This window comes from Chenopodium album, chromosome 10 (genome assembly GCF_948465745.1).
Source record: "Chenopodium album chromosome 10, dcCheAlbu1.1, whole genome shotgun sequence".
Taxonomy (NCBI): Eukaryota; Viridiplantae; Streptophyta; class Magnoliopsida; order Caryophyllales; family Amaranthaceae; genus Chenopodium; species Chenopodium album.
In genome coordinates, this window is record NC_137843.1 from 9181734 (window position 1) to 9200561 (window position 18828).

The 18828-nt window shown below is 35.2% G+C and overlaps 2 protein-coding genes and 1 non-coding gene across 3 annotated transcripts; 2 read left to right on the forward strand and 1 right to left on the reverse strand.

Annotated features, from left to right (window-relative positions):
* Nucleotides 1–374: 374 nt before the first annotated feature.
* LOC145562172 (uncharacterized) lies at nt 375–8172 on the forward strand. The gene is made up of 15 exons (XM_081622362.1): nt 375–663; nt 844–932; nt 2315–2381; nt 2507–2619; nt 2893–2959; nt 3304–3352; nt 3551–3636; nt 3735–4000; nt 4113–4168; nt 5356–5441; nt 5852–5944; nt 6018–6333; nt 6494–7011; nt 7416–7650; nt 7738–8172. The coding sequence occupies exons 1-15, from the start codon at nt 469–471 to the stop codon at nt 7992–7994; spliced, it is 2493 nt and encodes an 830-aa protein (XP_081478488.1). The 5' UTR covers nt 375–468; the 3' UTR covers nt 7995–8172.
* A 1219-nt stretch (nt 8173–9391) lies between these two features.
* LOC145562174 (ras-related protein Rab11D-like) lies at nt 9392–12024 on the reverse strand. Its single transcript, XM_081622363.1, has 2 exons — nt 11613–12024; nt 9392–10105 (listed from the first exon to the last, which is right to left on the reverse strand). Exons 1-2 carry the CDS (start codon nt 11834–11836, stop codon nt 9661–9663), a joined length of 669 nt encoding a protein of 222 aa, XP_081478489.1. The 5' UTR covers nt 11837–12024; the 3' UTR covers nt 9392–9660.
* Nucleotides 12025–14241: 2217 nt separating this feature from the next.
* On the forward strand, nt 14242–14324 carry TRNAL-UAA (transfer RNA leucine (anticodon UAA)). Its single transcript has one exon. It is a non-coding gene; the product is annotated as a tRNA-Leu (tRNA).
* The last annotated feature ends 4504 nt before the right edge of the window (nt 14325–18828 follow it).

The following is an 18828-nucleotide window of genomic DNA, read 5'->3' on the forward strand; positions in this document are numbered from 1 at the left end:
TGTTTAATAAATATTATTTTTGAATGAAAAAATTTAGAGACTACAATTTTTTTTAATCAAATAACTATTAATCTATTACTCCGTATCAATTATTTGTATTTTTATTTTTTTAATCAAAAGTAACAATTTGTGATCAAACAATTTGTTACTAATTTGAGCTATTACTTTATGCCTCTCATTTTGATGATTGTTTTTTTTATTTAATCATCAAATGAAGAGCAAACACTAACCTTGAGTTACTTGGGTGTATGGTACACCCGAGTATATATAATAAATTCTAATGGGCCAGCAATTCCTATCCACAAAATTTAAAGCCCATATGATCTACACCAGCCCAGCCCATTAACTTAAATCCCCTCACTTCTCCCAACTTCCTCCATTTCCATTTTACGCTGCATCAACTGCAAAACCTCTCTACTCCATTTTCCTGCTTCACTTTCTCTCTCCTCCTTCTCACCAGAAACAACCATGGGAGGCAGAGGAAGGAGCCGCACTCAACGGAAACACTTCAAGCAGAGCAGAGATAACGTCTGGAAAAATGGCTCCAAATCCGACGCCGCCGCCGCCGACGGTGAGAACAACTCCGGCGACGCTGAAAGAAAAACCAGGGAAAACTGGGAGCCATTGAAGACTCAGAACGCTTTTTTTGAAGATTATTATAAGGTTTTGTTTCTGCTCTTTTTTTCTGGCTCGATTTCTATTAAATTGAATAATTATTTGATTAATTTGAAAATGAATATGAATTTGTCTTTTATGATTGTATATTCAACAGATTCTACTATATTTTTTATGAAATAGTTTGATTGTTAATTCAATTGGTTGTTGATTTTTTGAATTTGGCAGGAGCAAGGGATTGTGGCGCCGGAAGAATGGGATGATTTCATGGAATGTTTGCGAAAGCCGCTACCGGCTGCTTTTCGAATCAATTCCAGGTGCTTTCATTTGATCTATTTTTGTTTTTGTAAAGTTTTGTCTGGTTTAGGATTTAGTGGAGGTTTTGCAGCTGCTTAATGTTTGCATTTGAAAGAATCGATGTTATTTAGATTCTTCTTTTGTTGTATATTTCGTGGATATTGTTGTGTGTTAGAAGTAGATGGAATGTGTTTAGGCAGCTTGATGAACACCTTTACACCTTTGTTGAGCTTTTCGAAGTGGTGATCGTTATTGAATTGATAATCCGTTTATTATTGCGGAGTTTGAGTGAGGGCGACACAAGATTGTCATATTATCAATGGAGATATAGACTGATTGAGATACGGGTGAATTACACAATGTTGTACTTAGCGAAGATTAGATATTGAAGTGATCTTCGTTAGGATGTGGATTTATCTGCCGTTGAAGCTACTCTAGCTAGATTCTTTATCAGTATAAGACTATAAGTTGTGCACCATCTGGTTATCTCATTGACGAGGCAGACTCATGGATACAGAAGCATTGTGAGCGGACAATGCTGTCTGAAGCTTGTCAAATGCCTTTTTGCTTCTTTTGTACAACCTGCCTGTAGAGTGATAGGCTGCCATTACTAAACAATTGAATGAAAATAGAGGACTCTGGATTTTTTTATTCCTGCTGCGGAGGAGCTGTAAGTGTGGAAAACCAATAAGAAGGATTCCTCAAAAAACGAGTGCGAGGAGAATGGGTAATAGCTGATTAGCTGATAGGATGGGCTATGGCGGTTATCTTGGGAGGTGCTGGTTGGTGATGTAGGTGAGTATGAGGAAGTGAATGTTTGTGGAGGTGATATTACAAGACCAGAATTGGTGGGGAACAAACTGGGGAAGGACGGAAGGTTATTTTATTAGTAAACATGTTACAATTAAATAAATTGATTTAATTTAGTGGCTTAGATTTGTGTGTGTAAAATAATGTACTTCCTTTGTTATTTTATACTTACCACACACCTTTTTGGCACTCTATTTGAGGAATTGATTAGATTAGGTAAATGGACGAATTAGGCTATAAAATTTAAATCGTTGCAAATTATCGCTTTCTTCTTATCGGTGGTTAATTTATGTTAATAAATTTGTCTGTTTACCTAGTCTAATATCTTCCTTAAAGCACGTGCTAAAATAGTGTGTTGCAAGTAAATAAAAACGGAGGAAGTAGCTCCTATTAACCCAATCCCAATCTACTCTTAGGGGTACCAGGAGTCCATTTTCATCATATCAATCAAATTAGCTGTGCTCCTCCTACCTTTCATTCATTGGTTACTGATTATTTTGATAAGAAACCTAGTATTTTTGGGCTCTTTAATCATTTCTCATTGACCTCTTTTACTGACCCACAACAATATCCTCATTGATGAATTTTGCAGTAGCCAGTTTTGTTTGGACATTCGCTCACAATTGGAGGATGATTTTGTCAAATCACTTCAGTCTGAGGTTATTCGGTCCCATGCTTTTATTTTAGTTTATTTATTGATTCTACTGTAATGTATCATTGTTCATGTATAATAACTCAATATGGCTACAGTATCTTGAATTCCATGGTTTTTCCTCCTATTTAGTTCACTGGTGATGAAGCAGAAGCTTTAAGGCCATTGCCTTGGTATCCAGAGACTTTAGCCTGGCATTCGGAATTTTCACGCAAACAGCTGAGGAAAACCCAGACCCTAGAGAGGTAAGCCTATATAATCTCTACAATATAATGATTTGAGTTTTTCTCCATAGGATGTCTCAAAGCCTGTCCATTTACCATGGGCATGTGTTAGTAACTGATTTGTTTTGATGTTTCTTGATCATATCTTCAAAGTGTCCCTTAATTAGTTTGCTTCACACACACACACACACACACACACACACACATGTGAGCCTCTTTCAAGGAATTGAAGTAATATCAATATTGATATGTAAAATACCCATCAGATTGACTATCTCGTCACTACGTTTCCAGGTTCCACGAGTTCCTCAAGCTAGCTCATGAAATAGGAAACATAACAAGACAGGAGGCTGTCAGCATGGTGAGTTAAATTGCATGCTTGACAGTACTATTTGCTCTTTTTTTTTTTTTTTTTTTTTTTTAATTAATATGAGTAATAGAAAGCACCCACACTTTTCTGTTGGAACTTTTACTGCTAGTATTTTCAAAGATAATTGCGAAAATTGTGAAATAAAAATCAGAAATGTTCTTTTTGATATTAGTGCAAAGGTATAGATCTTACAATTGTTATCAGTGTATTTTGAAAGAATTGTCAATCAAAGTTTGACTTTGAAATATATAGCTATATAGGTGTGTTTCATATTGAAACAGAGGGAGTACATTTATCAAACAATTTATACTGATTTTATGGTCACTCCTAAACAGGTACCTCCTCTTTTCTTGGATGTGCATCCAAACCATTTTGTACTCGACAGTAAGTATAAGACATGATGATGTTTCAAAGTATCTTTGCATCCTTTTGGCAGCGTTTTATAATCTTTATCATCATATTGTGCCTAAATTACCTAATCTTAATTTGTGGAGGAGCTAGCCTTCTGTTTATTGTTATTAAACTGCTTTTAAGTTTCCCCTCTTTTGCGGTTTTATGATGGATGTCATTCCTTCTTCTCAGTGTGTGCAGCCCCAGGATCAAAAACTTTCCAGTTACTTGAGATTATTCATCGTGCAAACGAACCTGGATCCTTACCAACCGGAATGGTAACTACTGTACATTCATTTGGTTTTGCATTAATATCATGAAATGTTTGCCAATACAACTGCTAATTTCTATCTGATTGCGGCTGTTTTCTGTGTAGGTTGTTGCAAATGATGTCGATATTCAACGAAGCAATCTTCTGATCCATCAAACAAAGAGGATGTGCACTGCCAATTTGATAGTTACCAATCATGAAGCACAGGATTTCCCTGGCTGTCGGCTCAGCAAATTTCACCATAATTCTTCTGATATTCAATCTGAAAAAGGATTGAGTATAAATCAGCTTGACTTTGATCGTGTCTTATGTGATGTACCTTGCAGCGGTGATGGTACTCTTCGGAAAGCCCCTGACATCTGGAGGAAATGGTACTTATGATTTCATTTTCCTTTGTCTCTTTCATATCTTACAAGTTGCTCCATACTGCTGTTCTGTTTGATTAACTTCATTTCCGTTATACCTTGTGCACATCATTTGCAGGAATGTCGGTATGGGCAATGGTCTCCATTGCCTACAGCTTAAGATTGCTATGCGAGGTAGCTTTCTGAGATACATTCAGTTGAGATTATATTTTGTCTTGATCTTATAATTCAGATTTGATAATTCTTCAATCATGGAAAACATGAAAGGGCTAAATTATGTTACTTTGAAAGTTAACGGACCACAAACACATTGAGCATAATATCAGTCTTCGTCTTAGCAAATTTGTTGCCAATCTCAAACATGATTTGCCTGTTGATCCTTGAAAATTTTTGGCCTTTTTTTATACATATTTATTGATCAGCTGGGTTTATTTTTGTTGATTTGCTGCTGTGTATGTTCATCTTGCATCCTTGGTTGATCTAGATTGGAGGTTCATTCAGTAATTCAAAATTTCCAAATCATACCAAGCAACCAAAAAATTCAAAAAGAGGAAGACTAAAAAAGAATAAGAAAGAAAAACAGGAAGGGTAGTTGGTATGCGACATGATATGGCAGTCTGACTACCCAGCTTTGATTAGGGCTATTGGTGGAAGTTGCTGATTCTAGCAACTCAAATAATCCTATCTGGTACTTGAACCGGTGTAGTTTTCTGTTAATGGAGTTACAATTCACAAATAGAACTTTATGGAAGGATGCAAGTACACTGAAAAAAAAAAGACCTGACCTGTGATCACCGAAAAACAGTAGTTCTTGATGTAAGATTTGTGACCTGGAATGGCTGATTGGCTGGAACGTGATTATGTCGGAACCCGGTAAATTTTGAGTGAGACCATGAAACCTGGGTCCAAAATCACTATGTCTAATAGTAGTGATGTTATTATGAGAACTTTGTTTTGTTATGGCTATAATTGATTATGTTTGTCGTAATTTTGTATTTGATGTGTATACGTTATTTATTTTATTTTACCTTGGGTATATGTTTCACATTTTAAAATGGGGTTAGAATGGTAGTTTTTTCAATCCCTCAATTAGTTGGGTCTATTTGAAGATTTCGAACCTGATTGCCTTTACAGAAATAGATGCAAGTAATGGTACTTGAAATTGGCATCTTAGTGTTTTGGAATGTCAACAATGTAGTAGATACATATACATGCTGAGTAGATAACATGTGTCACCCTAAGAAATATTTGCCCGCCAATTCCTTTGCTTGGCTGTATATAAATGAATTAATGAACACATATTCGCTGCTATTGATGGCCGGTCTTTGACTGTGTGAAGTGGTTATCTATTATTTTTTCAGGCATATCTCTGCTTAAGGTTGGAGGAAGAATGGTTTACTCTACTTGCTCTATGAATCCAGTGGAAAATGAGGCTGTGGTAGCAGAGGTAAATCTCACTCCTCAAATACTCAACACTTTAAACTTTGGTTGGGTTGCCTCTTTGATTGACGTTTGGGGGGGGGGGGGGGGGGGGGGGGGGAGGTATGAACAATTTCTTTGCATGCACTGGAGAAATTCCAGCCAAGGGTCTTTAGTATAACAATGGAGTGTGGATTAATCAAATTCTCTGTAAGGAAAACATAAAGAAGCAACTATATATGGAAAATTGGAAATAGATATTTGAGTAGTTTTATATGAAGGGACATGCGACATGGTCTTGCACTGGAAGCCAAAGGATTTTCTATGTTATGTATTGGGTGGCTATTTTCTTGGTTTATATTTGCTGTGGGTTTCTTTGCTGTAATGGCTGTATAATTAACCCATCTGTACTTCTATTTCTTGATATCTCTTGTTCAGATCCTGCGGAGGTGTGGAGACTCACTTGAGCTCCTTGATGTCTCCAATGAACTTCCTCTGTTAGTTCGTCGTCCTGGTCTTAAGAAATGGAAGGTAAGCAAGTGAATACCCATCTTTTGTGATGATTTTCATGTTCAAGTAAAGACATGGTAGCATTGACTTACAGGTCCGAGACAAAGGCCTTTGGCTATCATCATACAAGGATGTTCCCAAATATCGCAGACCTAGTGTACTTTCCAGCATGTTTCCATCAGGAAGAAATATAGTTGATTCATCTGAGGATAGTGGTGATCATGGAGTAGCAGAAGCTAAGGAAGATGATAAAAATGAGATTGTGCAGCCAAACACTGCACCACTTTCTGAAGTTAATGATGATGAAATTTCTAGTCTTCCTCTGGAACGTTGCATGAGAATTGTGCCTCATGACCAGAATTGTGGCGCCTTCTTTATTGCAGTCTTTCATAAGCATTCTCCCTTTCCAGGTAACGCGACATCCGACTGACATTCTCCTCATTCTGAATGCTGCATTGCTGTGAGATAGTTTCACTATCCACTGTACAGCTGTTGAATTTTAGTTGCATGATAATTGAAGGCCAAAGAACTTGTGTATCGATTAATGTTAAGCTTTTGAAATTATTGCAGTTATTCAAGAGAAAAATGGTGAAAATGTCCAGTTGCTTCATAAAAGTGAAGAATCTGCTGAAGGAGCTGGAGAAACAGCAAGCAATTTGAATGATGTTTTGGAAGCAAAACTATGTGAAGCAACTTCTGTAGGTAACGCAGAGACGGATGCAGGTTCTTTGGCCGATGTGCCCAGCCCAAAATTGGAAGAGGAAGTAGCTGAGGATCAACAAGACCTTGATAAAGAAGAAACTAGTCCAAAGAATGTCGGGAAAAAGAGGAAGCTACAAACACAAGGCAAATGGAAAGGTGTTGACCCTGTGATATTATTTAAAGATGAAACTGTAATCAACAGTATCAAAGCTTTTTATGGAATAGATAACTCTTTCCCTCTCAATGGTCATGTTGTCACAAGAAATAATGATACTGACAGTGTGAAAAGAATCTACTACATATCTAAATCAGTTAAGGAGGTTTTGGAATTGAATCTTCTTGTTGGGCAGCAACTCAAGATTGCTTCCGTTGGCTTGAAGATGTTTGTAAGTACCTCTTATCTGTTTTCTTGCTCACAGTTCTGTCATTATTGCTCAAAGTCATGAGATCAATTGTTTTATTCCTGGAATCATGAGTGATTTTATTGTACTTTCGTTGAAATTGCTGTAAGCCATATAAAAGTGTGTGTATTCATATACAAGCAATATTTTCATCTTCTGTGTATGAAGGGCTGACTAGAGAAGGGTTGTGGGAGTGTCATATACTTCATCAGAATCATCACTAATCATTTTATCTAATATTTCAATTATGTATGCTAATTTAATCAAGAGAGACATTTATTATCTGCGTGATTTCCTTGGTGATATTTAGAGAGACATCTACTAATTTTAAGAATTGTATAATCTTAGTCTTCTTTGTATTGTCTGGTATGAATTGGTATGAATTACAGGAGCGGCAGACTTCTAAGGATGGAAACGCCACAGAATGTAGATATCGTATATCATCTGAAGGATTGCCCGTGTTGCTCCCTTACATAACCAAGCAAATACTCCTCGCACCCATTGTTGATTTCAAGCACCTCTTACAATACAAATCCATCAAATTTGGTGATTTGGTTGATGCTGAACTGGTTGAGGCAGCATCAAAACTAGAACTGGGATGTTGTGTTGTAGTTTTGAAAGAAGGTTTGTCAATACTACTCTCATCATGGACAATTAAATCAACCGTTGCTTATAAAACCACTCATATTTTTTTCATGTTATTCCTTGCAGCTGACCAGTTGTCATCATTTCCTATCCAAGTCAAATCATCGACAATAGCAATTGGTTGCTGGAGGGGGAGGTCCAACTTAAATGTGATGGTGACAGGACTCGACTGTAAAGATCTGCTTGAAAGACTTGAGAAGCGCATGGAAACTGGTAATGCTGAGATAGCCGAACCCCAAAACGGTGGGGTGAATGGAGATTCTAACCCAAAAGACACTGACATGAAGGAAGAAAGCAAGAATGACGTTGACATGAAGGATTAAGAAACTGTTAACATGGTAGGGTTATAGATTAACGGTATTCTCTTTTCTTCATCTGCCGTATTCTTTCCTTCAAACAGTAGAGAGGAATTACATTTTTGTGATGTTGTATCCTATCTTCTTGTACTACATTCAAACAATCTAGTTTTGCAATCCAAAGAGTCTTTTCCGCTTATCTTTATATACCATGTACATGCAAGAGGTTTCACTGTTTTAAACTTAGTCCTAAATTGAGATAAGGTGGAAGATAGGTTCTATCTTGAAATGGATTCCCTGTTGATTGTCTCGGCTGCATTCGTGTTGGATCTAGCTGTGCATGGCTGCTGTGTTTGCTTGAATCGTAGGCCCCGATTTGTGAAGCTAAACCCAGAAAGGGACAGATGCATAATTGCGTGCTAGATCTTCACCTCCATGTGGTCCTGTGACTAACAGTCGGTGTTCAATAATCAAGTCTGTCAATCTGAGTACTTACTTTGCTCATAATTGACGGCCTTGTTTTGCATTTTTGTGGCTAATATAAGCCTTTTGACCATTCGAATCTTGTGCTTTGTATCTTACTCCGTATATAATATAATAATGATGAAATAATAGTGATGTCATTTTTAATCTTATATCGGATTTTTTGTCTAAGTATGATAAGGGTTTACTATTAATTGTATTGAAGCACTTAATAAGATAGGTTCAAGTGATAGATAGGGAGAGTAAGGAAAATGCTGAACGTTGTTCAAGGGTAGTAATAAGAATTAATAAAGGTAAAAGTGAAATTTATACATGTAATTACAAGAATTATACAGGTTATATTACTGTGTTGCTATTCAGAAAATACAGCTCATTATTGTTTGATTTTTAAGCATTAACAGAATGATCATGAGTTTGCTTGTTAGAGTCACCTTCTTTCCTATTAGCACATTTTAATATTATCAAATAATTAATAATTTTAACCAAATTTTCAAATTGCTATTATTACTTCTTATTGAGTGGGGAATGGGGATTGTCTTTTGATGGAGATATCAAAATGTGGAGCCATATTTCCTTCTCTTTTAATGAAAATAAGACAAATAATAATTACTCATGAACACTGGTATGAATCTCAAATTTAGCTATTATTATAAACACTTCTGTAACCTTAAATTTTTTTCCAGAGAAAATACTATCAAGGGTCCATTAGGTATCGTTGTCGGCTACTTTCAAATTTTGAAAGCCAGATATAAATTATACATACTTCAATACTTGGTATGAACAATGACACAATAATCTTTTAAACTTGGATTACTCGAATTGATTTATGTAAACTAACAACGAATGTGCTCAAAAAGCTAAGACATCGTTCTGTAAAAGCTAAAGGGCGGTTTCGAGAAAACAAATACGTAGTAATTGTAACATGACAAACTTAACCAACCTTCAAATAATCAAATCTATTGATATAGTTAAACACAAGGATAAAAAATGTGTAACATTTAGGGCGCCATACTATATCACGCATTAGATCAACTAGCTGTACTTCCTTCCGAACAAGCTAACCGACAGATTTTTACAAACCAAATTCAGCAACCAAAAACCCCTCCCCAATCTCATCATCTCCAATTTCTATCCTCAAATACAGTACAATGTTTAAGAGAAAACCAATAATGATAGAGTGACCAACATATGACCAAAATTTCAAACGACTTCACGAACTACAGCACATTCCTTTCTTTTCAGGGATTACTTGACCAGGACCGGGAACTAAGATCGACTTCCCAGCTGCTGGTGCAGGGTTCCCGTTAGTTTGTTCATCACTGGCAGCCAAAGTCTTCTTGTTTACAATGCTGAATATCTCGTTTAAGACAGTATTAAAAGCTGTTTCCACATTTGTTGATTCTAAAGCTGAGGTCTCTAGGAAGAAAAGCCCTTCTTTCTCTGCAAACTCTTTGGCATCTTCAGTTGCAACAGCACGCTGCTCCTCAAGATCGATTTTGTTTCCAACAAGCATGATGACTATGTTCTTGTCAGCATGGCCACGAAGCTCTTCCAGCCACCTTGGTATGTGCTCAAAGGTTTGGCGCTTCGTAATATCATAAACTAATAATGCACCGACTGCTCCCCTATAATATGCACTTGTAACAGCTCTGTACCTGTTGCCATTTCAAAGTTGTGTCAGGCAGGAATTAATCAAATTATACCATATTTTAATTGCAGCAAAAATACTTTCCTGGCATAAATGATAAGGAGTAAAACTCTTTTCAATAATGTGGGAAGATCTAGCTCATTCAGATAAGGTCAATCCCGTGTGGTTCTATAGCGGTCCTACTATACCTTAAAAGTTCCAGCCAAATTGTTCCCAATATTTATTTGCAAAGTGGCAAAAGAAATTGTTGTTTATTTAGATTCCAAGTTCAAAAGGTATAGCTAATTCAGGAAAAAAAAAATACTAGATAATGTGGACATCAAGTAGGCGTTATCAGTCCTTTCTAACTTGTGGGAACAGCAGAGCAAGCGATGGAGACATTTTGGTGATTAGAAAGGAAATTACTCCATCCTACTCCAACTCCAAGAGCATCACAGATCCATACCCACTAATTAGCGAACCTTGTGTGAGGTTCCAAGAGCGTCACAGATCCATACTCACTAACTAATGAACCTTGTGTGAGGTTCATGACTCAATGCATAACTACATGGTTGTAAACTCACACAAAGCTATTTATGGATCAATGTCTGGTTACAGGGTCACAAACTCACATGGAGCGTCCGCATTGCTAGAAGGTTGAATACAAGGTAGATTTGCTATATAGAAGATCTAACACGAAATCATGGTATTGTCGACATGTAAAGCTCTAAAGTCATCAAAGATCACACAAGTCATATGAAAGAAGAAGCTATACTACCCTCTACCAATGGCCACCCAGTAGATCATCTACTAGCATAACATGATCAGATAATAAAGCTAATCATGTAGGTGGATGATTTAATTGATATAGATTGTCGAAGCAATGCTGACACACACTAATGCCCATTTTGGCCTTAAACCAATTCCTAACCGATCCCAATTAATCTCTAATTATTCTCTACTCCATACTTATTATATAAGCCTACTCATTAGCAGTTATCCACCTAAAATTTCGGAACTCACATACACATACTCTTTTCAAAGTTATAGTATATGATTTTAGAAATTTAAAACACACATCACGTACATTTAGATCTGCTACATAAACAGAACAACATTTAATTAGAAGTATTTTTCTAATAGAGTAAAATAATACGAGCTCAAAACTCAAATTTCCCAGCAATTGAACTCAAAATCATCTTAAATTCTCTCTCCTATACTTCAAAACACCAATCCAACTATGTAAAATCACTATCAATAACATTAATCAATTTAACAAACAACAAATCACCTTACTAGCAAGCGAAAGGCCAATACCATGCCAGATCAACTAATCACATCATTAATATATTAATCAAACTCCTAAAACCTTGAACTAATCACAACACTAATATTTAAATTAACACCTAAAACCTTGAACTAATCACACCACTAATTAATTAATTAATCAAATACCCTTCAGAAACAGTAAAAAAAAAATTAAAAATCAAATTAATACAAATAGTAGGAGAGAGAAAAAGGAAGTAGGAAAATACCGTTCTTGGCCAGCAGTATCCCAGATCTGGGCTTTAACACTCTTATGCTGAATGACGAGGGTTCGAGTCTGAAACTCAACACCAATTGTTGCTTTTGAATCCAAGCTAAATTCATCTCTTGCAAATCTAGCCAATATCTGAGACTTACCCACTGCTGAATCACCTATTAGAACCACTTTGAACACATAGTCTACCTTTTGGCTCGCATCTCCATAACCCGCCATTGCTGCTCCTCGAAAAAGCTTGAGATTAAGCTGCTGATTCTGCTACTACTGGTTGTTGAAAACCCAGAAAAATTGAGGGTAGATCTTGGGATAAAAGGGAAAATATAGTTTTGAATTTTGTTGAAAAGGGGTTTTGAGGGAGAAAGTGTGAATTGATTTGGGGAGAATTTGGAGGGGTGTGAAAAAGGAAGAGAAGAATGAAAGTGAATGTTTTTCTTGGGATTTTATAATAACGTTTTATTTGGTGAAAAAGAATATACTGTAATTTTTTGAAAATGGAAAAGTTAATGGGTTTTGAGTAAATTAGAGGGATAATCAATTTTCAAGTAGAATAGATAATTAATGTGGGACACAGCTTTTCATTGGTTGTATATTGATGAATTTATATTTTGCACTATATTCTTGGAAAACACAAGTTTGTATTTCAAATTGAAGATATAATCACCTAATTTTAGGGAAATTATTATCGATACACTCCAGGTTTGGGCTTTTATCAATGATACACATATTTAAGTTTTAACTATCAGCGGTACACCTGTACTTTCAACTAATTAGGTATAGTAAGCATTCCGTTAACTATGACTGCAATTTTGACCAATTTTAGCTCCCTCCTTTTTTTCCCCTCCTTAATTTCCCTCTTCTTATGTAAAGTAACCCACCCACATCTGTCATTATATAAACGAAGTCACCTCATTTGTTCTGATTTATGCAGCTTCGATCTTCTTTTTCTTCTCCGTTTATATAATGACAGAGGTGGATGGGTGGGTTACTTTAAATATAGGAGGGAAATTAAGGTGGAAAAAAAAAGAGTTAAAATTGGTCAAAATTGCACGTCATCAACCTATAATACTAATGTTTAGTTAAAAGAATACTTATTGTAGATAATTTGTTGAAAATATAAGTGTACCACTAATAATTAAAACTTAAGCAGGTGTATCATTGATAAAAGCCCAAACTTGGGGTGTACCAATGATAATTTCCCTTTTGTTTATTGGAGTGTAGGTTGAATAGTTATTGTTTATTGTAGATTTGATATTTTTTTTTTCTTTTTGGGGGTTGATTTGGGCTTAGGTTAGACTAGGCATTTTCTTTTTTATAAAAGAAGTTTTAGTTTTGCCTCGTTTGAATTTTCATTTTAATGTAGGAATTATATAACTTTATCTTCATCCGTGTAAAAATTATAAAAACTTAATATTAATAAAATACAATGAGACGAATCTAACAAAACCTCACATTATTATAATATGATCTCTTATTTTATTAATTAATGAGACTTTATAGTCAAAAAATTTAAAATTTGACCCGTTTAATGGGGCAAAAAAAGAATATAAGAAGTTTAAATTAAGCTCCGCCAAAGTGATGGAGTATAATACTTTGCAAGAAAACAAAAGCTTATCAACTCTCATTTTTTCTGCAAAGTATTGTACTCCGTATTTCTCCTCTCGACTCACTCCAAACTCCCAAGTCCAAACTATTCATACGTAAATCTCTTTCTCTTGTTATCTCTCATTAAAGTTAGAGAATACTAGGGATACATATATCATTTACTCGTATTAATCATGTAATTGCTTATACTTCAGCCTTTAAGGCTACATAAATTATTTACCATCTATAGTGCTTATATATGCTCCCTTTGTCCCTTATTTACATTTCTGTTTTTCTTTTTGGGTGCTTTAAAATTATATTCCTACTTTTCCTTTTTAGTAAGTGAATTTTTACCAAATATCCCTAAATAGTTGTGATGTGACATTAATTTTTCTGTTTTGCAATTAATGGTTGCACAGAAACCATAATTTTCTCACTCATATTCAGGTTCCTTGAAATATAAATGGCGGGATTCTAAAATTTTCATTCTCCCTTTGGAACATTCTGAATCCATGTGCAGCATTATAATTAAATACGATTGGTCCTTTTATTTTCCACCAAAAAATGAGATTGGTCCTTTTTCTTTTCAAATGATTGATGACATGTGCTTCATTTAACATCATTCTATCTTTGTTTTATTCAAAGACAATAATAAATATCTTGTAATTCCCATTGTACATTCTAATCATGGGTTTTAAGGTCACCCAAAGTTCCTTAATTCCCATATAATTTTAGAAATAGGAATGTAAATAAAGAACGGAGGGAGTAGCCATTAAGATTACATATATCATTTACTCACATTAATCATCAAAGTTATATGCTGTGGAGTAACGAACAAGACAACTATAAAAATGGAGAAAGTATTTCCCAAGATCACAAAACCAGAGAATATAGAATGATAAAAGGACCTGGTCATTAGTTGTAAAATTGAATAAACACCTAGAGAAGCGTTAACCACCAACTATTTATTGATCATTTTTATTTAATTATATAATTAAAATTTTATATAAAATGAAATTACATTGCAAATTTAACAATCAGCTGGTTTGCCCGAGTGGTTAAGGGGGCAGACTTAAGATCTGCTGCACATAAGTGCGCGTGGGTTCGAACCCCACAGCCAGCAATTAATTTTTGATAAAAATCTTCCCATTTTAATTTTTTTTTTTTTTTTTTTTTTTTTTTTTTTTTTTTTTTTTTTTTTTTGGGTTAAGACTTTGCTGGCATAATCCATTGTGCCTGTTCATTTTTAAATTTTTAAACCATTAAATTTATATTTTAAAAAAAAATACTTGTATAATTGTATTACATATTAGGATTACAAAATTTTACAACAATATTACAATATTTTCATGATAACATTCATAATTATAAAAAAAAGTCAAAGAATACAAATAATTTGTACATACAAAAATTAATACGGAGTACAAGTTATGGGAATATGTGATAGGGAAATTTTTTAAACTTGTAATTATTGTATAACATACGAGTAGTAATAATTTTGAACGTGTTTGTATTGGCTTATTTCCGCAAAAATTAACTAGTCTTGCAAGGATTGATTTATTATGAGCCCGCTCTATAATCCCCTCACCAAAAAAAAAAAAAAAAACAACAACAACAAAAAAAAACAGTGACTAATTGAGTATGAATCATGCATTTGTCTCAAAATATAGTGCTTTATTTTGCATGGTTTTCAAGACATACACGAAACTAACAACATATGACATGAATATATTTTCTCTTTTGTGTATATTATTGAAAATGTTTTGTCTACGTGTTAAAAGTTTGACCATAAATAAGTGCACTGATATCCCTACAAGCACTAGTCTATACGGAGTACTAAAGCGAACATAAATGGATATTTACTGCTCTTACTGTGAGAAGTGGTAGTTAGGTTGTAGTAGTTGTACATATCTTAAATAAGCTTCATTTATGTCTTACTACCTCTACTACACTTTTAGGGAGTAGCTTATTATTTTTGGTGAGATTTTCTGATTTCAGAAATTTCAATTTCACCTATTTTTGGCAAGAATTGTCAAATCCTCCTGAACCTTCATCAATCATCATGGCAGGTGACGAGAATTCTGAGTGTAATGTTGCTTGTTTCTTCAAGTTCATACTTGAACTTCGACATGATCTCCATAAACTGGTTTTTTTTTTTTTTTTTTTTTTTTTTTTTTTTGTTCCTTTAACTTCTCTGTATATTTGATCTAGTGCAACTTTTTGCTTGTTTTGATTTTGTAGTCTATTTGTACATATTTCGTGCTTGAATGTGTTGTTCTCTCATATTCGAACCGAGTATATATTCGTAATTTCTTTGTCTAGTTTGGATTGTCATATTTGTACATACTTCGTGCTTGAATTTGTTGGAGTATCATTTTGAATTATACTATCAATGCGACTATTAAATTAAATTTGAAGTTAGTTATTGGTTTGAACTTTAAAGCATATTTTACTAGTCAAAGCATAAACATTGGAAAATGTTAAATGTACCCTTTAGTCCTATACAATAAAAGTGTAATCTGCACACAACAAGAAAAGGGCCGTTTTGCGACGGAAATAATTCGTCGCAAACTGGCAAAATTCCGTCGCAAAGTGACTTTGCGACGGATTTCCGTCACAGGCATGGCGTCGCTCGAACTTTCGTAGCAAACAGTCCTTTTGTGACGGAATATCCGTCGCAAAACGAATTGCGACGGATTTTGCGACGGAAAGGTAGTTGTAGCTGAAAACAACATTTGCGACGAAAATTCCGTAGCAAGAGGAATCATTTTGCGACGGAATATTCCGTCACAAATTTTGCGACGGAATGTATTTCCGTCGCAAAATGGATTCTTTTGCGACGGAATAGTCCGTCACAAATTTTGCGACGGAATGTAATTCCGTCGCAAAATGAAGTTTTTCCGTCGCAAAATACTCCATTTTGCGACGGAATTACATTCCGTCGCAAAGTTATTGTAATTTTAATTTTTTTTTTTTTTGTATTTTGTTTTTTTTTCCTGGAACCTGTATTCCTGCAATCCTGTTTAATTTTTTTGTATTTTGTTTTGTTTTCCTGGAACCTGTATTCATGCAATCCTGTTTAATAAAATACGTGCATTTAAAATAATTTCAGTCAAAAAGTCCACGCCCTAACATAATTCAAATATATACAACACGTAGCCGTAACTACCAAGTACGGTACATGATATAATTTTTTAAACTACAATGTCATCCATATACAAAAATCGAAAAATGACACCTAACTAAACACAAGCTGGCTGTCCTTGGCCTGCACCACCACCACCACCACCACCCGGGTCGTTCCTGGGGTCTCGAATCTGAGGCTGAATCGTAGAACAAGTGAAAGGAGTGGTCAATCCTGTAAATCTACTGGCTAACTCCTCTAAGAACTCCTTGTTCTTCCTCTCGATTTCAGCCATCCGTTCTGCCACTCGAGCCTCCACTCGAGCATCGAGCTGTTCCGCCACACGGCTATCGATCTGGCTCTCAATTGCTTCCACCCTCTCATTCAACTCCTTGTGGAAGTTTTCCTGCATTTGAGTTATGACCGACGGTACGTATTGGCTGGAAGAACCCGATCCTCGTCCCCTAGATGTGCCGTAGTACAAGTCAGCACCAACACCAAGACCTCTAACACGACCCTTCTTATTACGACCACCAGCCGCCTCAAAGAAAATTTCATTTTCAGACAGTTGGGAACCCTGGGTTCTTGATTCCTCCTGTCTGTGTTGGTACGCCTCCTGTAACAAACAAAGGATATACAATGCAGAAATAAAAATAAAGAATGAGAACCAATAGTTTGAGGCTTGATATAGTTCATAAGTGGCAATATAGGTTCACTAGGTCCTAAAACTAGGAAAATTGGGTGAAAATGGGGCGTTTTTGGTTCTAACTTGTCTATTTCTCACATTTGTTATCTAATGAACCTATTTTTGACCTTAATACACCTAACTAACATAGTTACTTGAGTTTGAGGCTTGAAATTGTTTATAAGTGGCAATATAGGTTCACTAGGTCCTAAAACTAGAAAAAATGGGCGAAAATGGGGCGTTTTTGGTTCTAACTTGCCTATTTCTCACATTTGTTATCAAATGAGCTTATTTTTGACCATAATACACCTAAATAACATAGTTACTTGAGTTCGAGGCTTGAAATAGTTCATAAGTGGCAATATAGGTTCACTAGGTCCTAAAACTAGGAAAATTGGGTGAAAATGGGGCGTTTTTGGTTCTAACTTGCCTATTTCTCACATTTCTAACGTCAAAGGACAGTCCCAACCGGGGACTATTCAAGACATACTCCTAATGTGTATGTCTTGAACGGGTATCTAGGAATAAGAAGATGCAAATGCTTTCAAATCTTAGTGAACATATATAATTAACATACATACCATAATTGTTTAATTTAAACAAGTTTAAAGCAAGTGATGAAACACATATAATTAACACACAATTACCCACATTCAAATAAACATACATACACTAACATGTATTTTTAAATTAACATATATTTTAAACTAATCTAACATATATTTTAAACTAATCTAACATATATTTTAAACTAAACTAACATACATTATAAACTAACTAACATATATTTTAAACTAAAATAACATACATTATAAACTAATCTAACATATATTTTAAACTAAACTAACATACATTAAACTAATTCTAACATTGCAATATATCTTAAAAATTAAACTAATTCTAACATTGCAATATAAATTAAACTACACTACACTAAACACAAGTAATTAAATAATAAAATTTAGTTACAAATTAAATTAAAAAACATAATTAGAAAAAGTTAGGGTTTACATTAAAATTAAATTGAAAACAAAAACAAAGGGGGATAGTGGAATACTCACCGGGATTTGAGGGTGTTGTGGCGGAAATCCGGCTGCCGGAAGGAGGGTGGTGTGGTGGCTGCACACCGCCGGCGAACGGAGGGGCGTGAGTGGGCTTGAACGGAGGGGGTGGCGTGGGTGGGCGTGAGTGCGCGTGAGTGGGAGTGAACGGAGGGGGTGGGCGTTAGTAGGTGTGAGTGGCCGGATTCCGGTCGTTCCGGTGGCGACAGCGGCGGTGAAGTGGCCGGATTTTCTTTCTCTCTCTACGCTTTCCTCTATCTCTCTCTACGCTTTCCTCTTTCTGTTCTTCGTTTTCTTTTTCTCTCTCCTTCAGCGAAACTTCAGTTTTTTTTAAAAAAATTTAAAAACTTTTTGCGACGGAATTTCCGTCGCAGAATCCGTCGCAAAATGTTTTTTTTATTTTTTTTTTAATATTGTTTTGCGACGATTATTTCCGTCGCAAACAAACTTTTGCGAGGGAATAAATTCCGTCGCAAACTTTGCGACGGAATTTCCGTCGCAAAAGTTTGTTTCCGTCGCAAAGTTGCGACGGAATTTATTCCCTCGCAAATTAACCCTTTTTGCGACGGAATTGTAGTCCGTTGCAAGGTTTCCGTCGCAAAATGACCTATTTCTTGTAGTCACTACCTAAATTATTTGATCATTTAATAAAGTTCTAGTTAAAGAAAAATTGATGATATAATGATACTAAATCAACTTGTTGACTAATGATCAAGCTGAGTTGCTCTCTTATAGTCTTAATCTGTTAAGAAGACAT